Genomic DNA, 25084 nt, shown 5'->3' with positions numbered 1-25084 from the left:
TACAACATCCGCAGAGTACGACCCTGCCTCACACAGGAAGCGGCGCAGGTCCTAATCCAGGCACTTGTCATCTCCCGTCTGGATTACTGCAACTCGCTGTTGGCTGGGCTCCCTGCCTGTGCCATTAAACCCCTACAACTCATCCAGAACGCCGCAGCCCGTCTAGTGTTCAACCTTCCCAAGTTCTCTCACGTCACCCCGCTCCTCCGCTCTCTCCACTGGCTTCCAGTTGAAGCTCGCATCCGCTACAAGACCATGGTGCTTGCCTACGGAGCTGTGAGGGGAACGGCACCTCAGTACCTCCAGGCTCTGATCAGGCCCTACACCCAAATAAGGGCACTGCGTTCATCCACCTCTGGCCTGCTCGCCTCCCTACCACTGAGGAAGTACAGTTCCCGCTCAGCTCAGTCAAAACTGTTCGCTGCTCTGGCTCCCCAATGGTGGAACAAACTCCCTCACGACGCCAGGACAGCGGAGTCAATCACCACCTTCCGGAGACACCTGAAACCCCACCTCTTTAAGGAATACCTAGGATAGGATAAAGTAATCCTTCTCACCCCCCTTAAAATATTTAGATGCACTATTGTAAAGTGGTTGTTCCACTGGATGTCATAAGGTGAATGCACCAATTTGTAAGTCGCTCTGGATAAGAGCGTCTGCTAAATGACTTAAATGTAAATGTAAATAGCCAGCCTGTCTTTCAGTAGCCTGATGCTGGTGCTTCTCTCTCTCTCTTGCTTTCCCTGCTTCTTTCTCTATCTCTCTCTCTCTACTTTCTCTCTCTCTTTCTCTCCAGCATTCTGTGAGGAGGGGTGTAGAAGTGGCGGTACCTGTGTGTCGCCCAACACCTGCGTCTGCCCCTCAGGCTTCACAGGACTCCACTGTGAGACAGGTATGATTGTAGTAGCACACTGTAAAAATATATGTTGATTGAACATACAATTGTAAGGCAACCAGCTGCAATAGGTTTGTGAGTTTGCTCAACATGTGGCCATATAGCTGAACCTGTATGTTCACTCAACTTTGAATTTTAGGTTGCGTGAACATGGAATTCAACTTAAGAATTGAGTCTACCTTATTTGCATATTTCCCAGAGTACCTTGCATTTATTGTGAATTGTAGTTACCATTTATTAGCAACAGAGACATAGTTTTTGTATGGTTTTCAAAGTGATTGTTATCTTTAAACTCTATATGACAATACATTACATACACAGTGTACAAAATATTAGGAACACCTTCCTAATATTGATTTGCACCCCCTTTTGCCATCAGAACAGTCTAAATGTGTTGGGACATGGACTCTACAAGGTGTCGAAAGCATTCCTCAGGGATGCTGGCTCATGTTGACTCCATTGCTTCCCTACTGCCGCAGTGGTCTAAGGCACTGCATCTCAGTGCTAGTGGCGTCACTACAGACCCTGGTTTGATCCCGGGCTGTATCACAACCAGCCGTGATTGGGAGTCCCATAGGGCGGTGCTGTTCTTGACGTACCGAACTGTGCACCTGGCACCTACAACCATACCCTTTTCAAGGGCACTTAAATCGTTTGTCTTGCCCATTCACCCTCTGAATGGCACAGATACACGATCCATCTCAATTGTCTAAAGGCTTAAAAATCCTTCTTTAACCTGTCTCCTCCCCTTCATCTACATTGATTGGATTTAACAAATGACATCAATAAGAGATCATGGATTCACCTGGGCAGTATGTCATGGAAATGTGTTCCTAATGCTTTTTACACTCAGTGTATATCAAAAGGCCTTTCTTTAAGGGCTTAGTTACACCCTAGCAAAGTAGTCTTGAACAAGCCACATCAAGCCTGCAAGTCACATTATGCTGGCTTGCAAAGTGATGTGTAGTTCATATTGGAGTCAGGATATCAAACCATTTGAACTTTTAATCACCTGCAACCTGCATTCACTGCCGTCGTTTTTGAACGACTCTTTTTACTGACTCGAGAGTCATGATTCATGATACATTTTTTCAGAGCGACTCGTTCACTTCAGTCATTCGTTTCACCTGCTGGCCAAAATAAATTCTACAGCAGGATTAGTACGTGCTCCTCCAGCTCAGTGGCTCTGGAGATATGCTCCGACCAGCAACTGTGTATTATGTGCAGGGAGCAATTTCCAAATGCCTGAAGGTACCACGTTCATCTGTACAAACAATAGTATGCAAGTATAAACACCATGGGACCACGCAGCCGTCATACCGCTCAGGAGGGAGATACGTTCTGTCTCCTAGAGATGAACGTACTTTGGTGCAAAAAGTGCAAATCAATCCCAGAACTACACCAAAGGACATTGTGAAGATGCTGGAGGAAACAGGTACAAAAGTATCTATATCCACAGTAAAACGAGTCCTATATCAACATAACCTGAAAGGCCACTCAGCAAGAAAGAATCCATTGCTCCAAAACCGCCATAAAAAAAAACAGATTACAGTTTGCAACTGCACATGGGGACAAAGATTGTACTTTTTGGAGAATTTTCCTCTGGTCTGATGAAACAAAAATATAACTGTTTGGCCATAATGACCATCGTTATGTTTGGAGGAAAAAGGGGGAGGCTTGCAAGCCGAAGAACACCATCTCAACCGTGAAGCACAGGGTGGCAGCATCATGTTGTGGGGTGCTTTGCAGCAGGAGGGACTGCTGCACTTCACAAAATAGATGGCATCATGAGGGCCAAAAATTATTTTTGATATATTGAAGCAACATCTCAAGACATCAGTCAGGAAGTTAAAGCTTGGTCTGTCCTTAAGCAGCTTGATTGTCTTGTTCTTAATGTGGGCCTTGGTCATATTAACCAGCTGGCACTAAAAGGAGTGTATCGCCCTCCCTCTGCTCCCTTATTTGCTCTTAAAAATTTATCTCAATCACTATCTAAATATGGTAAATCTGAACTATTATTTAAGAGTGATTTTAATAATGATTGGAGGACACCAGTGTTTGATACGCTGAAAGATATTTGCCATGAAATGAACCTGTCTCAGCTGATAACTAAAATCCTAAAGATCCATCCATCTACCCTGATTGATTTTGACAAATACTCCAGATAAATACAGTCTGTTGCTAGTTTGGTTTCCCCACTGGATTTTTGACCATTACCCAGTTATCGGTGTCAGAGATGTGAAAATGCATAAATCTAAGCCTCACTCTTGCTGCGGGTGATTATTTGATCCACAACACCATAGTGTATACATCAGCCCTTCTTTGGGACACTGTGTTAACAAACCAAACGAGTTAAGATGCCATACAACACTCCTTCCGTGGCCTCCAACTGCTCTTAAATGCAAGTAAAACTAAATGTATGCTCTTCAACCGATCGCTGCCAGCGCCCGCCTGCCTAGCATCACTACTCTGGACGGTTCTGAATTAGAATATGTGGACAACTATAAATACCTAGGTGTCTGGCTTGACTGTAAACTCTCCTTCCAGACTCATATTAAGCATCTCCAATCCAAAATCAAATCTAGAATCGGGTTCCTATTTTGTAACAAAGCCTCCTTCACTCATGCTGCTGAACATACCCTCCTGCTGATCCTTGACTTCGGCGATGTCATTTACAAAATAGCCTCCAACTCTCTAATCAGCAAATTAGATTTTTTTTTGTCACTGAAGCCCCTTATACTACCCACCATTGCGACCTGTATGCTCTCGTTGTCTTGTCCTCGCAACATATTCACCGCCAAAACCACTGGCTCCAGGTCATCTATATCTTTGCTAGGTAAAGCTCCGCCTTATCTCAGCTCACTGGTCACCATAGCAACACCCACCCGTAGCATGCGCTCCAGCAGGTATATTTCACTAGTCATCCCCAATGCCAACACCTTCTTTGACTGCCTTTCCTTCCAGTTCTCTGCTGCCAATGACTGGAACGAATTGCTTTTTGTACATCATCTTTATTTTAGTGACCTTGATTGTATCTCAACTATCCCTGACTCTGATTTAGCTTGAAGCTTTTTTGTAAATGTCTAGCTTTTTTGCAAATCCCTTCAATACTGTTGTAGATAATGATGCCCCCTTAAAAACCCTGAGAGTTAAAGGTAGATCCAATGCCTGGTTCATTCCTGAATCATCCTAATTCATTCATCAGGGAAATGTTGCCTGGGTCAAGGCCAGGAACACAGGCTTAGGCCTGGATTGACAATCTGAGGAATCAATGTAGAAGGCTGATCAGAAAGGCTTAATCGGATTATTATGTAACCACTCTTTCTGATTTTAAGGGGAACCCGGCTAAATTCTGGAAAACTGTAAGGGTTGCACTTCCTCCTCTCTCCCCCAACAAATCAATTCAGCTTCTGGCCCGATTAAGGACAAAAATGACATCATTGATCCAGTTCATTTACATTTTATTTCACTTGGCTAACTTTTTGAAAGAGCGCCTAACCCTTCTCTAATTGATGTCTAAACGCCGATTTGGGAATTTTGCAGATTGAGGTTTTTGCATTTTGGCAATTCACAGAAAAATAAGTCCTTAATGCCTTAATTGCTATAGATACCAAGAAATCCACAGGGGCTGATGCAATTTAAGCCGGGTCTGCTCAAGTGTAATGCCCCCTCATTTGCTGGCTGAGTAACCCATATCTTAAATCTAACATTGTTATCAGGAAATATTCCTAACGAATGGAAAACAGTTTATGTGCTGCCACTCCATAAGGTTTAGGACAGGGCACAGCACTATCACAGCAACCATTGTGCTGCCTTCTTGTGGACCTGTCAAAGGCGCTTGACACTGTTGATCATGCTATGGGCTGGGCTCTGACACCTGTTTTATGATGATCCGTGGAAGGATAATCGATACCAGGACCTGTTCTTTTCACTATTATTATATAAATGCTATTGAACAATCTGTTAAAAATGTTTAATTGTATGTACATGCGGATGATACTATCATGTATGCAATTACTCTGTATACATCAACGATGTCACTCTTGCTGCGGGCGATTTCCTGATCCACCTCTACACAGACGACACTATTCTGTATACATCTGGCCCTTTTTTGGACACTGCGTTAACTAACCTCCAAACGAGCTTCAATGCCATACAACACTCCTTCTGTGGCCTCCAACTGCTCTTCAACGCTAGCAAAACCAACCGGTTTTCAACCGGTCGCTGCCCGCTCCCGTCCGCCCGACTAGCATCACTAATGTGTTGACCCTTTTAACATGGGCATTGGTAAAGATGGTCTGTAATTGTCTCTTGATCTCCTCAGACCATTCAGCATTGTAAAGTGGGAGCAGTTCATTTGTCTTGTGATCGACTGATCGAACTTAGCACTTAGGAATCTCTGTTTCTCCATCACCCACTCCACCCCCCTCATGTGTTCTTCGTGGAAACAGTCCCCCCTTGTGGTTTCAACATGGACGGTTTTCCCAAGATGTGAACCACAATGTAGAAGTGGCCACGAATTGTCTTTTTGGTGGCTGCGTTTCCCGACCACCTCGTTCGGTTGGCATCTTGGTTGACCTAGGCAATAACTTAATGGCACATGACATTCAAGCAATACACCATTACATCTCCTTTTCTATGAGTGGACACCGTGGTACTTAATTCGTGGTGGTATGCCAGACTGTTCATGGCAGTAGTCTTGTTTTTCCCGAGTTGTTTTGAAAGCACAATAAATCCAGAGAATGCCAGACTTTGATGACAAAATTTACCCACGAAGGACCGCAGTGCCACCTTCCTGTTCAAGTGAGCACAGCACAACAAGGTGAGTTCAAAAATTTATTGTATGTTGCTGCATAAATGATGTAATATGCCAGGGAGATATATATACTGTAGCTAAGAAAGTAATACTAAGTGTATAGTGTGTAGTAAGATGTTAGCAGCCCATGTGCCTCACCCTAATAATTTCATCCAAACTGTTCTGACTTGATGTTGCACATGTAGCCTGTAACCTATTTAAGAGAAATGTTATAATGAAATATTGTAAGAGCTTTCATTGTCTGCTTATATGCCCTCTTTATTTATCCTTTGGTTCTGACTTGGTGTACAGGGAGAACACTGTACGAATGGCCCATGTTCTGAATTCTGTCGCTGTACATTTCAAAAGTGCTAAACAAATACTATTGACCTCTGTCCTAGTTCGCTCATTAATGTCTTAATCAAAATGACTGGTTGTCCCCTTATGCCATAGTTTGTACATCTCAATTGTAATTAGAAACCATATTTGTTTAACTTCTTATGATATACACTTGGCCAAAAGCCAGGGAAAATGCAGCGCGGCAAATTCAAATAAATGATATAAAAATCTAACTTTCATTAAATCACACATGTAAGATACTAAATTAAAGCTAAACTCGTTGTGAATCCAGCCAACATGTCAGATTTTAAAAATACTTTTCGGCGAAGATCAAGGGGGCCGAATACTTTCGCAAGGCACTGTATCTTATATTATTGGCATGAGTAGCAGGAAGTTGAAATTCGGCACACTATTTATCCAAAAGTGAAAATGCTGCCCCCTATACCTTAAGAAATTAAGCAAATCAGCCATATCATCTCCTGAGTGGCGCAAGGTTCTAAGGCACTGCATCTCAGTGCAAGATGCATCACAGCAGCCCCTAGTTCAAATCCAGGCTGCATCACATCCGGCTGTGATTGGAGTCCCGTAGGGCGGTGCATAATCGACCCAGTGTTCTCTGGGTTTGGCAAGGTCGTCATTGTAAATAAGAATTTGTTCTTAACTGACTTGTCTAGTTAAATAAATAAAAATATCAGCTATTTTTTTTAAGCAGTAAATGAGGCTGAATTAACTGTTTTGCTGTCAGACTAGGCTCCGCTGATTGCCAGGTATAGCAGTGCTAAGATGTTGGGACTGCTGTTAGGACAGTTTTATGTAGGCCCTAACAGTTTGTGGACACCGTTTCTCACTGTTGTCGTGCAATTCATGTATTGTTAAGTTTTGTGTTGTGTAGTGGCTTTGCTGCCATACATCCAAACTTCTTTTTTTTGCCCCACCAAGATTTACATGCTAAAATTGTCACTGCTTTTGAGTCCCATCTGCATTTGTTGGCCCTCTGACTCTTCTCTTCAGATTTCACAGCCAACTTGCAAGCGTATTTCAGTCATCTTCTTAGCCTTTTAGTGTAGTTCTGGTGCATGGTTCCATTGTGGCCAGCTGGACTCAGGCCAAAACAAAGATCAATGGGTAACCAAGCTTGTCGCCCAAACATGTGAAAGAATGGAGTTTCATCTGTTGTGTCACTGCAAGTGCATGTATGCATGCACTAGAGGTTTCACATAATGACTCCAATCTTTTCTCTTGTCACTCAGTGTGCCTAAAATGTCCAATAAAGCCCTTTTAAACCACTCAACAGGATTACCACAAAGGTGGTAAGGGGTTGTTCGTGATTTGACGCCAGCAATGGAACATAATTCTGATATCAACAAAATTGGTGCCTTGGTCTATGACTCCTCTGAGGAAATCTATAATGTAAAATCAAATTGTCCCAAAGTGCTCTGGCGGTTCGGTCTATAGTTGGGATAGCTCAAGAGTACTTTGTAATATGATCTGACATTACCAAGATGTTTCTGGTGTCTGAATTGTCAGGTTCAAGTGAGAGAATCTATACAGACTAGTTCTAGGGGTATAGATGTTTTGATATTCACTAGGTTTGCAGATTTTTTGCACTCTATCCCTACCCTTACGAAACACGCACCTCAGACTTTTTTACACTTGTCCACTTCAAACTCCATTCTAGGCCAGTAAAAGTAGGCCCTTGCAAGATCCAGAGTTCTCAGTACGGCAGTATCCCGTTTCTTCATGGATAACCTCTATAGTACATTGCCTGTGACTTATGGATATTACCATTTGGAAGAAAGGTTCTCCAACCTTTCAAAATAGCACTGCTTCTCTGAGAACAAACATATCCCATTCTCTGAGCATTATCCTGACTACCATTGGCTCTTGCATCATTTGTTTCTCACTTCTCATCAGCGTATTACCACTGAGAGTTGTGGGTCTTCCTGCTGAAGCTTATACCAATCTGCTGCTATTAACCCAGGCAAGTAGGGTTGACCTGGCCACTGTTGTGGTTCTTCAAAATCCAATGGTACGGCTCTTTCTCCTGATTCAAGACCTTCCACCATGGCAGTGTTATTGGCATCTACGTCTTCTTCATCCATGTGTGTTTGAAGGTATGAGGTGAGTATTCTTGCTTGATTGTTGATTTATCACCATGTGCACCTGTGAAATTGCGTCCAGGACAGCCTTATCCACTATCGTATCTGTATCAGTCAACTCCCTCACTCTTGACTTCAGTCTCATTATTCTCCTCACTCTAAATTCAGAGCCATTGAGGTAGTCCTGGAACTTATCAGTGATTGCCACTTGAGAGAAAGAAACTCCAGCTTATGGACCGGATAGTTCTGTTCACATTGGCTGGCATATGCAACTACCCACATCTATCCATCTTGCATCTGATACAGGGCTGCACCAAGGGCTGAAGTGCTGGCATCAGTATTACACATATATCAAATCCTCCGTTCTGCAAATGCAAGAACAGGTGCCGCCTCTCAAGGATTGTCTCAAAGCTCTCTGGCAACAATCATCCCATTGTCCTAAGAGTGGTGGGCTCTTCATGGGCTGCACTTTCTTCCTCACGGAGGGATTTCTGACTAGAAGATAATTCAGTGGCCTCACCATACTTGAATATTTCTGAACAAACCTTCTGTAATATAGAAAAACCAAGGAATGCCCTTACTTCCTTTGTGGTCCTTGGAACAGGCCAGGTCTTGGATGTAGACACTTTGTTTTCATCAGGCTTGATTCCCCTCTCAGAAATGGCATGCTCCTCAAGCGTCTAAGAAAAGATTATGAGGTCATCAAGGAAAGCAATGGCTTCATCCGGGTTTATCCCTGCCCATCACCTTCTCCATCGTCCGTTGGAAAGTAGCAGGTGCATTGGCCAATCCCTGCAGCATCATCTTGAACTGCCAATTTCCAAAAAGAGTGGTAAAGGCTGATTTAGGTTTATCGCCCTCCATCTCGACCTCATAGTAGCCACTTTTCAAGTCCAGTACAGTGAATCATTTGGAAGCAGCAAGAAGCTGAAGGTCTCCTCTCTTCCCGCTCAGTCAAGTGATTCAACTTTCAATAGTCTACACCCATCCTTAAGGCATCATTCGTCTTCCTTACAAGCACACTGGGAGAAGCATAGGAGATATCAGATTCCTCAATTATGTGTGCTTCAATTAGCTCATAAAGGCGCTGGTTCAGATCAAAAGAAATCGTCTGGGGACACACAGTACTCTGCTTGAAAGGCACATCAGTTGACAGTTTGATCCTATGTTTCACTCCAGATATATGGCCTATATCAAAATCATGCTTGGCGAAAGCATCTGGGACCTTTCGATCAGTCTCTTAATCACACGTTCACAGAATTAAGGTGCAGCTGGCAAATATTTCAAATGAAAGTCAGATGACTGAAAAGTTGACTGTTCAACACAGATAACTGTCTCTGGGGATTCGTCATGACAATTTTGTACCGTTTCTCTTCCATTGATAGTTTTGACCCATTCCACTGCACGTACATCTGCAATGACTATTTTTGGTGCGAGTGTAATATCATGCTCTGTCTCATTCTTCATCAGAACATTGTAGTTCACAGGCTCTGCCTGATACAACACAAGTAGCCCTCCTGGCAAACTTGGATCTGAAGGCTCCTCTAGCACAGAACACTTAAACTCATCAACACTGCCGATGAATTCACAGGAGACTTCAACAGTTTCCCCCTTTGAGACCAGTGACCGGCTTGCTGCTGTTCACTTGTAACTGTCCATGACAGGGGACGTGACTCGATGACAGACAGCTCGCAAGACATGGACAAAGTCTTCGCAAATAGTGAGTTGGTCAACAACGCTGTCACCTGTAATATCGCTACAAGACCTAACAACAAGCTTCAGAAAATATGTTCCTATGATTAGGTTACCTCAGAACAGATTGTAGAAAATGATGCAGACTCGTACATAATTTTCATTACAACCATTTAATGTCTGATGTCCCAAGTGCTTTGCTAAATATTGATGTAAAAAAAAGAAAAAGAAGGAGCTGTTTCACTTGATCCGTTCTTACTGCAGCTCTCTGCCCTAATTATTGCAGAGCCAATAACCTATGTTTTACTTGACAATATTATCTGGTATAATCCCTTACTTTTTCCAAATTTAGTTGTGTTACAGCCTGAATTTGAAATGTATTCAATTGAGATTTTGCGTGTGAAAATGTGAATTTTGTTTTTAGACATTTTTACAAATTCATAAATTAAAAGTTGAAATGCCTTGAGACTAAGTATTTTACTCCGAAATACGATTAGGAGTAAAAATTTGCTGACCAAGTCATATGTTGCATGGACTGGGTAAAAAAAAAAAAAAGCAGACACTGAATATCCCTACGAGCATGGTGAAGTTACTAATTATACTTTGGATGGTGTATCAATACACCCACTCAATACAAAGATACAGGCGTCCTTCCTAACTCAGTTGCCGGAGAGGAAGTAAACTGCTCAGGGGATTTTAAAAAAAAGGTGATTTTAAAACAGTTATAGATTAATGAATGTGATAGGAGAAAACTGATGATGGATCAATCACATTTGAGTTACTCCACAATACTAACCTAAATGGCAAAGTGAAAAGAAGGTAGTCTTTACAGAATCAAAATATTCCAAAACATGGATCATGTTTGAAATAACGCACTAAAGTAATATTGCAAAAACATTGACTAAGAAATTAAATCTTTGTCCTGAATACAAAGCATTATGTTTAGGGAAAATGTATTTATTTATCTTATTTTCAATGAAGGCCTAGGAACAGTGGGTTAACTGCCTGTTCAGGGGCAGAACGACAGATTTGTACCTTGTCAGCTCAGGGATTTGAACTTGCAACCTTCCGGTTACTAGTCCAACGCTCTAACCATGAGGCTACCCTGCCGCCTCAATCCAACATAGCACTGAGCACCACTCTTCATATTTTCAAGCATGGTTGTGGCTGCATCATGTTATGGATATGCTTGTGATCGGCAGGGACTAAGTATGTATTTTTAGGATGAAAATTAACAGAATAGAGCTAAGCACAGGCAAGTTCCTAGAGGAAAGCCTGGTTCAGTCTGCTTTCCAACAGCCACTGGCCTAGTAACGGTGTTGACTTAAATTGTCTTGATAATCTATAGCAAGACTTAAATGGCTGTCTAGCATTGATCAACAACCGACTTGATAGAGCTCGACGAGTTTAAATAAGAATAATGGGCAAATATTGTACAATCCAGGTGTTCAAAGCTCTTAGAGACTTACTTAAAACCTCTCAAGGTATGTGGTATGCGTCCCACCTGGCCAACATCTGGTGAAATTGCAGAGCGCCAAATTAAAAAACAGAAATACTCATAATAAAAATTCATAACATACAAGTGTTATACATCGACCTAAAGATTAACTTCTTGTTAATCCAGCCGCTGTGTCAGATTCCAAAAGCCATTACGGCGAAAGTATACCATGGGATTATCTGATGACAGCGCCCAGCTCACAAAAGCATATAATTATTTTCCAGCCAGGTAGAGGAGTCACGAAAGTCAGAAATAGCGATAAAATGTAGCACTAGCCTTTGATCTTCATATGGTTGCACTCACAAGACTCCCAGTTACACAGTAAATGTTTGTTTTGTTCGATAAAGTCCCTCTTTAGGTCCCAAAAACTCAATTTTGTTCAGAAATCCCATGGCTCCAAGGAGGTCACAGCAGGCAGATGAATACATAATAAAAGTACCGGTAAAATCGAAACATGTCAAACGATGTTTGTAATTAATACTCAGGTTGTTTATTGTTTTTATAATCAATACTTTTTCAATAGAAAGGAAAAATAACAAAGTTCCTCTGACCAAAATGGCTGTTTACTTGTCGTTTTTCAAAAGAAAAGCCTGAAACTGTCTAAAGACTGACATCTAGTGGACTCCATAGGAACTGTAATCTGATTCCTAACCCATTATATTATCTAGATATTGAGTTTAAAAACAGCCACATGAAAATAATTCCACTTCCTGGATGGATTTTTCTCAGGTTTTCGCCTGCCATATCAGTTTTGTTATACTCACAGACATTATTTTAACAGTTTTGGAAACTTTAGAGTGTTTTCTATCCAAATCTACCAATATATGCATATCCTAGCTTCTGTCCCTGTTTGAAAATAATTTAATCTGAGACATGATTAGGATTCTGAGCATGGTACTTTCAAAAATTAGGCCTACCTTTACATGACAGACAGTAGACCAACCGACACAGAAAAATGTAAGCTTTAACTGCTGGCTACTCTTCTTCCTTAACCCAATGAGAGTAAGTGTTTCCTTAAAAGCTGTCTGGGTTTAAACATCTATTTTACAGAAAGTGAATAGCTTAGTCAATTGATAGTGACAGAATTAGATTACTTCCCAAATAAAGTAATTTTTCCTTCCCTCAGCTATAGAGGGTTGTATAAACGCAACATGCAAAAATGTCAATGTTACAGTTCGTATAAGGAAATCAGTCAATTGAAATACATTCATTAGGACCGAATCTATGGATTTCACATGACTGGGCAGGGTCATAACCATGGGTGGGCCTGGGAGGGCATAGGCCCGCCCACTGGGGAGCCAGGCACAGCCAATCAGAATGAGTTGTTTTTTTTACCACAAAAGGGCTTTATTATAGACAGAAATACTGCTCAGTTTCAGACAATCCAGCAGGTGCTGGCATGATTACATGTGGTTTGCGGTTGTGAGGCTGGTTGAACGTACTGCCAAATTCTCTGAAATGAAATTGGAGACAGCTTATGGTAGAGAAATTAACATCCAATTCTCTGGTTACAGCTTTGGTGGACATTCCTGCAGTCAGCATGCCAGTTGCATGCTCCCTCAAAACTTGAGACATCTGTGACAAAACTGCACATTTAAGAGTGGCCTTGTATTGTCCCCAGAACAAAGTTCACCTCTGTAATGATCATGCTGTTTAATCAGCTTCTTGATATGCCACACCTGTCAGGTGGAGGGATAATTGAAGAGAAATTCTCACTAACAGAGGATGGTAACACATTTGTGCACAACATTTGAGAGAAATAATATAAGCTTTTTGTGCGTATGGAACATTTCTGGGATCTTTTATTTCAGCTCATGAAACATGGGACCAAGACTTTACATGTTGCGTTTATATTTTTGTTCAGAATAGTAGTAGCAAGCTATCAAAGTTGACCTCCGGTACTCCTTCTCATCTTCCATCTTCCTTCTCATCTTCCTGCTCTCAGAACATAGGCTATAGGCTAGTCTGCAGGAAAGATATTGCAATTTTTGGACTAGGCCTTAACAACAAAACAATAATTTGACTCTCCTCCTGAACTGCCACTGTAGGCCCACGCATTGGTTAGGCAGCACAAAAAAGGGTTTTGATCAGCATGACCAGAGCAGGCGGGACATTTCTGTAAACTTAGCACTAGTAGGGCGAGTTCAAGTGTGTCATAGGCCTATATGAGCCCCAAGTCCATAACAAACTGTTTTGAGGACAGCCGTTTTAGCAACCCCTGATAGAGTTCTGTCTGTGGCTCTTCTTATGTCAGATTTGGCCCGCTCAAAGTGGTCAAGCCTCTGACCGACAACCCTCTTGTCACACCACTGCCAGAGAGAGAGACCTAAGACAAGGAAGAACCCACTATTTACCTATAGGCTGCTATAGCCTACATATTTATTCAGTTTGTCATTCTATCACTTTCATGGAATGTTTGTTGTAATTAAATATAATTTAGAATTGATCAGAATTCATTTTCCATAAATATTTTTAACAGCTCCGTGTATTCTCAAATTGAAAAAAGTGAGGGAGCGTCGCTCCACCACACTACAGCAGCACTACATCCCTGGCAATGTAATGAACATGAGGGGAGACAGAGACCTGGTTTCAAGTGCAGGGCACTGTCACGCGGAATGACACTGGAGATACGAAGCAGGTACGAGGAGTAAAACAGTTAATTATAATGGACAGAGACGAGACAGGAACATCGTCAGAAACCAATTCAAAAGACAAAAGACAACACAATGCGGCAGCGGGGAACAGATATAGGGGAGGAAAATAACATGTGATAAGTCCAGGGGAGTCCAATAATGCTGATGCGAGTGATGAGGGAGGGCAGGTGTGATTGATGGATGGCAGGAGCTTGTGATGCAGGGTAATCTGGTGCCTTCAAGCGCCAGGGGAAGGGAAGAGTGGGAGCAGACGTGACATGCGCAGGAGGTGTTTATTGCAAAGGACCACAGGAGGAGGCAGGTAGCTGGGTCCAGGGGCAGGCAGAAGGTCATACACAAGGGGTCCAAAAGGGCAACAGTACAGGCAGGGAAAAGGCTTGTAACGTAGTCCAGGAGATCAGGCAATAGGTAGATAACAGGAAATCCGATAGGCTAAAGGACAGGAGATATGCATGTTTCCAGCCAGTCATTCTCAACCCTGTACACACTCACAGCAGAGATAGGTCTAGCTAGCATAAGCACTGTGTGGTTCCTACAGAAACGTTTGTAGATTATTTTCAAATGCTTTTTATTTTGACAATTATTTGATGATTACAGGCCTATACATACATTCATAATCCAGTAGTACACATGTATTGTAACCTGTGGCAATTATAGCATGTAAATCTTGGTGGGACAAACCAAAAATGATGCATGCCAGCTGGAACGATGTGTGTTGAGAGTCAGGAAGCAAGTTCAGGGAGCGAATAATTTAATGAACGAAACATAATACAAACAATGCACAGACAGGACCAGCAACAATAACGCATGGGGAAGGAACCAAAGGGAGTGACATATATATAGGGAAGGTAATCAGGGAAATGATGGAGTCCAGTATTCCTGTGGTGAAGTAGAGGCGGACCAAAACGCAGCGTGTTTATATTGATTCATGTTTAATAAAAACAGATAAACACGAACACTACAAAACAATAAACGTGGAAAACCAAAAACAGCCCTATCTGGTGCAAAACACAGAGATAGGAACAATCACCCACAAACACACAGTGAAACCCAGGATACCTAAATATGGTTCCCAATCAGAGACAATGACTAACACCTGCCTCTGATTGAGAACCATATCAGGCCAGACATAGCAATAGACAAACAAGACATCCAACATAGAATGCCCACTGCCCACTCAGATCACACCCTGACCAACCAAAACATTGAAACATACAAAGCAAACTATGGTCAGGGTGTGACAGTACCCCCCCCCCCCCACATTGTTTGCAAACTGATATGTGACACGTATAAATGTCATAATAACATGCTAAACAGGAAACCGCCCCCCAAAAAATGTATTCAAATTTTGTTAGCTAAACAGGTGTGGTTCAAAACATGTGGGGCTCTGCTGCACCTGCCCTGATTGACAGCTCGCCACTGATTGTAACAATCAGGAGACAGTTGGGATTGTGTTAAGTGCAAATGTTATATTATTACAAATAGATTAAGTAATTCATATGATCTTTGTGAAAAGATCATGTTGATGGCATCAGATATACTGTGTTTCCACCAGACATTGACGAGTGTGCGGAGGTCCTGATCCAGTGCCACATTCACTCCCGCTGTGTCAATCTGCCGGGCTGGTACCACTGTGAGTGCAGGAACGGTTTCCATGACAATGGCTCCTACCTGATCGACGGGAGTTCCTGCATCGGTTAGTATGCAGTCATTTTATTCCACCTCTGTTGGTTGTCTCCATCTCTACTGCTCCTGTCCATCTTGGTCTTCTGTAGCTCAGTTGGTAAAGCTGTAAATTGCTTGGGATTAAGACTGTCACATATTACAGGGGAGGGGGAGGGGGCTGTTAGCATGGCTATACAGATTTATTTTATGCTGCATGTTGCAGACTTTTGTTGTGTAGTCTGAATAAATTAATGAATGAATGGAATTTGAATTGCACATCATGAGAACAGCAATAATAAAACATATATAAATAGTAGACACGGACTAACAATCAATGAGAATACAACATACAACATGAATGTATATATAAATTAATATCAAATACTGTTTAGTGCATTACATGTGATCCCAATCTCTGTTACTGTCAGAAGAGCATGATTTCTCCAATTAAGTCAGGATGTAGCGATGCATCAATCGTGCAGAGATACAATGGTCAGGAATAAACATCACTATCTATAATTAAAAATGTACAGTGGCTTGCTGCATTTTGTTGCCTTACAACCTGGAAATAGAATGGATTTTGGGGAGGTTGTATCGTTTGATTTACACAACATGCCTACCACTTGCAAAATATTTTTTATTGTGAAACAAAGAAATAAGACAAAACTGAACTTGAGCGTGCATAACAATTACCCCCCCCCCCAAAGTAAATACTTTGTAGAGCCACCTTTTGCAGTAATTCCAGCTGCAAGTCTCTTGGGGTATGTCTCTATAAGCTCGGCGCATCTATCCACTGGGATTTTTGCCCATTCTTCAAGGCAAAACTGCTCCAGCTCCTTCAAGTTGGATGGGTTCCCCTGGTGTACAGCAATGTTTAAGTCATACCACAAATTCTCAATTGGATTGAGGTCTGGGCTTTGACTAGGCCATTCCAAGACATTTAAATGTTCCCATTAAACCACTCAAGTGTTGCTTTAGCAGTATGCTTAGGGTCATTGTCCTGCTGGAAGGTGAACCTCCATCCCAGTCTCAGATCTCTGGAAGACTGAAACAGGTTTCCCTCAAAAATGTCCCTGTATTTAGCGCCATCCATCATTCCTTCAATTCTGACCTGTTTCCCAGTCCCTGCCGATAAAAAAACATCCCCACAGCATGATGCTGCCACCACCATGCTTCACTGTGGGATGGTGTCTCGGTGTGATGAGGTGTTGGATTTGCGTCAGACATCATGTTTTCCTTAATGGCCAAAAACCTCATTTTTAGTCTCATCTGACCAGAGTACTTTCTTCCATATGTTTGGGGAGTCTCCCACATGCCTTTTGGCAAACACCAAACGTGTTTGCTTATTTCTGTCTTGAAAGTAATGGCTTTTTTCTGGCCACTCTTCCGTGAAGCCCAGCTCTGTGAAATGTACAACTTAAAGCGGCCCTATGGACAGATACTCCAATCTCCACTGTGGAGCTTTGCAGCTCCTTCCGGGTTATCTTTGGTCTCTTTTTTACATCTCTGATTAATGCCCTCCTTGCCTGGTCCATGAGTTTCGGTTGGTGGCTCCCTCTTGGCAGGTTTGTTGTGGTGCCATATTCTTTCCATTTTTCAAGAATGGATTTAATGGTGCTCTGTGGGATGTTCAAAGTTTGATCTTTTTTTATATAACTCAGCCCTGATCTGTACATCTCCACAACTTTGTCCCTGACCTGTTTTGAGAGTTCCTTGGTCTTCATGGTGCCACCTGCTTGGTGGTGCCTCTTGCTTAGTGGTTTTGCAGATTCTGGGGCATTTCAGAACAGATGTATAAATAATGAGATCATGTGACACTTAGATTGCACACAGGTGGACTTTATTTAACTAATTATGTAACTTCTGAAGGTAATTGGTTGCACCAGAGCTTGTTTAGGGGCTTAATAGCAAAGAGGGTGAATACAAATGCACGCACCAATTTTCAGTAAAAAATGTTATGTTTCAATTCACAAATTTGCAATATTTTGTATATGTCCATTACATGAAATCCAAATAAAAACAAATGCAACAAAATAGGAAAACACCAAGAGGGATGAATACTTTCACAAGGCACTGTACTATGGAAAGCTGTTAATTAGATCATATCTATTTTGATTAAATTACAAATGGACTCTTAATAACCATGCTATTTTGTTTGTTTTTTCACGTTGTTCATAATTTGTTGTGTGCATAATGTTGCTGCTACCATCTCTTATGACAGAAAAGAGCTTCTGGACATCAAAACTGGGATTACTCACCTCAAATTGGACGAGGAGATCTTCTTAAATGAGTCAGACGTGAGGGATAGACCCAGATCCCCGCGATTCGCTGGAAATGGAAACGTAGGATTCGCGGAAAGAGATCAGGATGCCTTGTGAGGATCAGGCGACGAGTGGCTACTCTGCCCTTGCCTTCCTTCCCTTCTGCTCGCTAACGTTCAATTGCTGGAAAATCAATGGGACGAACTGAAACCACGTATATCCTACCAACGGGACATTCAAATCTGCATGTTAAATGTGCAAACAAAGGGGGAAAAAATCTATACCACCTTTACTCCACACACGGAGACGGGTACAAAGTTCTCCCTCGCCCTCCATTTGTCATTCAGACCATAACTTTATCCTCCTGATTCCTGCTTCCAAGTAAAACATTTAACCGGAAGCACCAGTGACTTGGGCTATAAAAAGTGGTCAGATGAAGCAGATGCTAAACTACAGGACAGTTTTGCAAGCATAGACTGGAACATGTTCCGAGATTCTTCCGATGGCATTGAGGAGTACACCACATCAGTCACTGGCTTTATCAATAAGTGCATCGAGGACGTCGTCCCCACAGTGACTGTACTTACATAACCCAACCAGAAGCCATGGATTACAGGCAACATTCGCACTGAGATAAAGGGTAGAGCTGCCGCTTTCAAGGAGCGGGACTCTAACCCGGAAGCTTATAAGAAATCCTGCTTTGCCCTCCGATGAACCATCAAACAGGCAAAGCATCAATACAGGACTATGACCAAATCGTACTATAAGCGCTCCGATGCTTGTAGGATGTGACAGACCTTGCAAACATTTACAGACTACAAAGGGAAGCACAGCCGAGAGCTGCCCAGTGACACGGGCCTTCCAGATGAGCTAAATAATTTCTGTGCTCGCTTCGAGGCAAATAACACAGAAACATGCATGATAGCGTCAGCTGTTCCGGACGACTGTGTGATCACCCTCTCCGCAGCCGATATGAGTAAGACCTTTAAACAGGTCAACATTCACAAGGTAATCCGTGTCAGACGTGTACTCCGAGCATTCGCTGACCATTCGCTGACCAACTGGCAAGTGTCTTTACTGATATGTTCAACCTCTCCCTGTCTGTCTGTAATGTCAACATGTTTCAAGCAGACCGCCATTGTCCCTGTGCCCAAGAACACAATGGTAACCTGACTATATGACTACCAACACGTAGCACTCATATCTGTAGCCATGAAATGATTTGAAAGGCTGGTCATGGCTCAAGTCTATGTGAGAATGATATTCATTGACTACAGCTCAACCGTCCTGTATTCCCTGTTCACTCATGACTGCACGGCTAGGCACATCTCCAACAACATCATTAAGTTTGCTGATGACACGACAGTGGTTGGCCTGATCACCGACAATGATGAGACAGCCTATATGGTGGAGGTCAGTGACTTGACTGTGTGGTGCAAGGACAACAACCTCTTCCTCAATGTGATCAAGACAAAGGAGATGATTGTGGACTACAGGAAAAGGAGAACCGATTATGCCTCCATTCTCATTGGCGGGGCTGTAGTGGAGCAGGTTGAGAGCTTCAAGTTCCAACAAACTAACATGGTCCAAGCACACCAAGACAGTCATGAAGAGGAAACGACAAAACCTATCCCCCCTCAGGAGACTGAAAAGATCTGGCATTGGTCATCAGATCCTCAAAAGGTTTAACAACTGCACCATCGAGAGCATCCTGATGGGTTGCATCGCTGCTTGGTATGGCAACTGCTTGGCATCCGACTTTAAGGCGCTACAGATGGTAATGCGTATGGCCCAGTACATCACTGGGGCCAAGCTTCCTGCCATCCAGAACCTATATCACAAGTGGTGCCAGAGGAAAGGCCATAAAATTGTCACCCAAGCCATAGACTGACCTCTCTGCTACCGCATGGCAAGCGATACCGGAGCGCTAAGTCTAAGTCAAAGAGGCTTCTAAACAGAATCTACCCCCAAGCCATCAAGCCATAAGACTTCTACCCCCCCCTCCACTACTCTCAAATTGATCAGAACTATAGTGTAGACATTGTCAATGTTGTAAATGACTATTGTAGCTGAAAATGGCTGTTTTTTTAAATGGAATATCCCCCCCCCCCAACACCCCCACCCCTCTAGACTAAACTGGAGTATGGAGAGGGGAAAATGGCTTCACAAAGAAAGCCACACATTCTTGTTTTTGATAGGTAAAGCAGCTATTCTCTGTTTCAGACATTGACGAGTGTGCCACGCAGACACACACCTGCTGGAACGACAGTGTGTGTGTGAACCTTCCAGGTGGTTTTGACTGTATGTGCACATCTGGACCGGCCTGCAGTGGAGACTGTCTTTACGAGGAGGGCCTCAAACACAACGGACAGAAGTGGAACCACAGCCTGGACCACTGCTCCCTCTGCTCCTGCAAGGTAGGGCAAACACACACAATCACATTCTGCTACCTCTGCTCCTGCAATGTAAGACTAACACACACACACCACACCTACACCTCATCCAAGAATGCACTCACACTGACACTTCACTGTGTTAACACACAGACAAACGTCTGGGTGTACCCGCACACACACAAGATATAGCTTTTCTGACTTACACACATCTCCACCTCACAACTACTTTGTTAGTGGTTACTACCTAGTAAACAGGAACAAAGCAAGAAAATACAGAACGACACACACACTCACATCTCGATTCCCGCTGTAACATCACACACACCTACTTCAAAGTCAAGACAGAGAATGAACACAGAGAACAACACACACTTCCACTCTGTCACACACACACACATACACTCAAACTCCCTGCTGGTTCCTGGTCTTGCTGCTGAATATAATTGTATCATTGCTCACTGTATGACTGTTTAGGGGTGTCAAACATATGGGCTGTTTTTTTGTTTTGGGGGGGGGGGTCTTAATCGACATGAAAATGACTAAAATAAAATTGGAACTGAGTAGAAATTAAGATATACCTACATTTACAGTGGCTTTACTCTGTCCAGCTTGCTAACAGTCAGTGCAAAAACTAAAGCTAGACCGTCAGGAAGCATATTTTATTTTATTTATTTTATTTCACCTTTATTTAACCAGGTAGGCAAGTTGAGAACAAGTTCTCATTTACAATTGCGACCTGGCCAAGATAAAGCAAAGCAGCTCGACGTATACAACGACACAGAGTTACACATGGAGTAAAACAAACATACAGTCAATAATACAGTAGAAACAAGTCTATAAATTCGATGTGAGCAAATGAGGTGAGATAAGGGAGGTAAAGGCAAAAAAAGGCCATGGTGGCAAAGTAAATACAATATAGCAAGTAAAACACTGGAATGGTAGATTTGCAGTGGAAGAATGTGCAAAGTAGAAATAAAAATAATGGGTTGCAAAAGGAGCAAAATAATTAAATACAGTAGGGAAAGAGGTAGTTGTTTGGGCTAAATTATAAATGAGCTATGTACAGGTGCAGTAATCTGTGAGCTGCTCTGACAGCTGGTGCTTAAATAGTGGGGGAGATAAGTGTTTCCAGTTTCAGAGATTTTTGTAGTTCGTTCCAGTCATTGGCAGCAGAGAACTGGAAGGAGAGGTGGCCAGAGAAAGAATTGGTTTTGGGGGTGACCAGAGAGATATACCTGCTGGAGCACATGCTACAGGTAGGTGATGCTATGGTGACCAGCGAGCTGAGATAAGGGGGGACTTTACCTAGCAGGGTCTTGTAGATGACATGGAGCCAGTGGGTTTGGCGACGAGTATGAAGCGAGGGCCAGCCAACGAGAGCATACAGGTCGCAATGGGGGGTAGTATATGGGGCTTTGGTAACAAAATGGATGGCACTGTGATAGACTGCATCCAATTTTTTGAGTAGGGTATTGGAGGCTATTTTGTAAATGACATCGCCGAAGTCGAGGATTGGTAGTATGGTCAGTTTTACAAGGGCATGTTTGGCAGCATGTGCATGATGATTTGTTGCGAAATAGGAAGCCAATTCTAGATTTAACTTTGGATTGGAGATGTTTGATGTGGGTCTGGAAGGAGAGTTTACAGTCTAACCAGACACCTAGGTATTTGTAGTTGTTCACGTATTCTAAGTCAGAGCCGTCCAGAGTAGTGATGTTGGACAGGCGGGCAGGTGCAGGCAGCGATCGGTTGAAGAGTATGCATTTAGTTTTATTTAAGAGCAATTGGAGGCCACAGAAGGAGAGTTGTATGGCAAAGCTTGCCTGGAGGGTTGTTAACACACTGTCCAAAGAAGGGCCAGAAGTACAGAATAGTGTTGTCTGCGTAGAGGTGGATCAGAGACTCACCAGCAGCAAGAGCGCCATCATTGATGTATACAGAGAAGAGAATCGGTCCAAGAATTGAACCCTGTGGCACACCCATAGAGACTGCCAGAGGTCCGGACAACAGACCCTCCGATTTGACACACTGAACTCTATCAGAGAAGTAGTTGGTGAACCAGGCGAGGCAATCATTTGAGAAACCAAGGCTGTCGAGTCTGCCGATGAGGATGTGGTGATTGACAGAGTCGAAAGCCTTGGCCGGATCAATGAATACGGCTGCACAGTAATGTTTCTTATCAATGGGGGTTAATATATTGTTTAGGACCTTGAGCGTGGCTGAGGTGCATCCATGACCAGCTCTGAAACCAGATTGCATAGCAGAGAGGGTATGGTGAGATTCGAAATGGTTGGTAATCAAATCAAAATCAAATCAAATCAAATGTATTTATATAGCCCTTCGTACATCAGCTGATATCTCAAAGTGCTGCACAGAAACCCAGCCTAAAACCCCAAACAGCAAGTAATGCAGGTGTAGAAGCACGGTGGCTGGCTTTCGAAGACCTTAGAAAGGCAGAGTAGGATAGATATAGGTCTGTAGCAGTTTGGGTCAAGAGTGCCCCCCCCTTTTGAAGAGGGGGATGACTGCAGCTGCTTTCCAATCTTTGGGAATCTCAGACGACACGAAAGAGAGGTTGAACAGACTAGTAATAGGGGTGGCAACAATTTCGGCAGATAATTTTAGAAAGAAAGGGTCCAGATTGTCTAGCCCGGCTGATTTGTAGGTGTCCAGATTTTGCAGCTCTTTCAGAACATCAGCTGACTGATTTGGGAGGAGAAATGGGGAAGGCTTGGGCGAGTTGCTGTGGGGGGTGCAGTGCTGTTGACCGGAGTAGGGGTAGCCGGGTGGAAAGCATGGCCACCTGTAGAAAATCCTTATTGAAATTCTCAATTATAGTGGATTTATCAGTGGTGAGAGTGTTTCCTATCTTCAGTGCAGTGGGCAGCTGGGAGTAGGTATTCTTATTCTCCATGGACTTTACAGTGTCCCAGAACTTTTTTTAGTTTGTGTTGCAGGAAGCAGATTTCTGCTTGAAAAAGCTAGCCTTGGCTTTTCTAACTGCTTGTGTATAATGGTTTCTAGCTTCCCTATATAGCTACATATCACGGGGGCTGTTCGATGCATAAACAATTCCCAAATGAGTGTGACATCCCTGGTTTAGCAGGTCCCAGTTCAGTTGGGAGGCGTGCACTGTAGAGGTTTTCTCGAGCAGATCCAGATCCAGAATTTGAAATAATGTCATAGGTCTGGGTTTGATCTGATAGTCATGAATCTCCGGTATGCGTAATTGTAACTGACTTTTCTGGAAGGACACATACAGAACTGAATGGGACCGACCGCTGCAGTAGAGAGAGAGATAGAAATTGTACTATTTATGCTGCTGCTCTTGCTTTTCACGAGAGAGGCGCAAGTAGCTTGTTGTCGTTGTCAGGCATAGAGCCTCTGTGTGTGGCAAAGTTTAGGAGGTATCTAATCAATTGAAGATGGAATTAAAATGATGGAATGAAAAGGTAAAGGAGAAGGATAGGCTTCAAAAGCCAACAGGTAGGCTGCTACTTAATATTCTGAATGGAACTGTTGTTAATTGTAACTGTAGGATTAAAAAGTGCATGCACTACAGCCTCAATTACAGTGTTAATTTCGTGTACAAAAATTGTGAAACACCTATTTTTCAGTGGCAATAGACAAGCATATAACAGACTAAATAGACCCAGAAAGAAACTATACATTTACAACAACAAATAATAAAAAATAATAATAACTTAAGTTTACTAAACTTAAGGGACTGTACAATAATTAGGAGAGTGAGAGGTTTTCAGTGATAAGGACAATTAATCTAAGCAGCACATATGCGCAGCACAGTTCTTTTGAACAGTGGGCAGGACACCTCCCACCCAGCAAACACAGCCTACATCAACCAGGCGCAAACAATGAGTTTGGGCAGACTAACTCCGCTCAGCGATTCTTGCTTCACCTTAGCTTACCAGTCACCACCAGCCTTTTAGTTAGCTACCCTTTGCCTGTTTAAGAAACATAAGCTGCTTTATGAAATTAATAACAATAGCAGAATTTAGTTTAATATTATAACAACAGTCTAGCTACGGTATGTTTTTCTCTCCTTTGAGAAGGCTATAGAACAAGAGTCTGCCGTTGAATTTGTAGTCTCGCTCAACCTTCCCACTTTCACACTGACTTTCATATACAGGTTACAGTTGCTTGTGAAAGTGTTCACCCCCTTGGAATGTTCCCTATTTTGTTGCCTTACAACGTGGAATTGAAATGTTTTTTTTGGGGGGGGTTGTATCATTTGATTTACACAACATGCCAACCACTTTGAAGATGCTAAATATTTTTTATTGTGAACCAAACAAGAAATAAGACAAAAAAACAGAACTTGAGCGTGCATAACTATTCAACCACCCAAAGTTAAATACTTTGTAGAGCCACCTTTTGCAGCAATTACAGCTTCAAGTCTCTTGGGGTATGTCTCTAAGCCTGGCACATCTAGCCACTGGGATTTTTTGCCCAATCTTCAAGACAAAACTGCTCCAGCTCCTTCAAGTTGGATGGGTTCCGCTGGTGTACAGCAATCTTTAAGTCATACCACAGATTCTCAATTGGATTGAGGTCTGGGCTTTGACTAGGCCATTCCAAGACATTTAAATGTTTCCCTTTAAACCACTCAAGTGTTACTTTAGCAGTATGCTTCGGGTCATTGTCCTGCTGGAAGGTGAACCTTCGTACCAGTCTCAAATCTCTGGAAGACTGAAACAGGTTTCCCTCAAGAATTTCCCTGTATTTAGCGCCATCCATCATTCCTTCAATTCTGACCTGTTTCCCAGTCCCTG

At 42.7% G+C, this 25084-nt stretch overlaps 1 protein-coding gene across 1 annotated transcript in view; it reads left to right on the top strand.

Annotated features, from left to right (window-relative positions):
- The window catches only part of LOC124032968 (protein kinase C-binding protein NELL1-like), a 434369-nt gene that overhangs the window by 389307 nt on the left and 19978 nt on the right, over window positions 1–25084 (top strand). Inside the window, exons 15-17 of the mRNA XM_046344912.1 lie at window positions 797–892; window positions 15528–15668; window positions 20122–20315. Coding sequence (XP_046200868.1) covers window positions 797–892; window positions 15528–15668; window positions 20122–20315 — 431 coding nt within the window. The remainder of the gene's footprint in view (window positions 1–796; window positions 893–15527; window positions 15669–20121; window positions 20316–25084) is intronic.

Source organism: Oncorhynchus gorbuscha, linkage group LG04, assembly GCF_021184085.1.
Source record: "Oncorhynchus gorbuscha isolate QuinsamMale2020 ecotype Even-year linkage group LG04, OgorEven_v1.0, whole genome shotgun sequence".
Classification (NCBI taxonomy): Eukaryota; Metazoa; Chordata; class Actinopteri; order Salmoniformes; family Salmonidae; genus Oncorhynchus; species Oncorhynchus gorbuscha.
The sequence above is the reverse complement of the archived record's forward strand: the minus strand, read 5'-3'. Positions and strand labels throughout refer to the sequence as shown.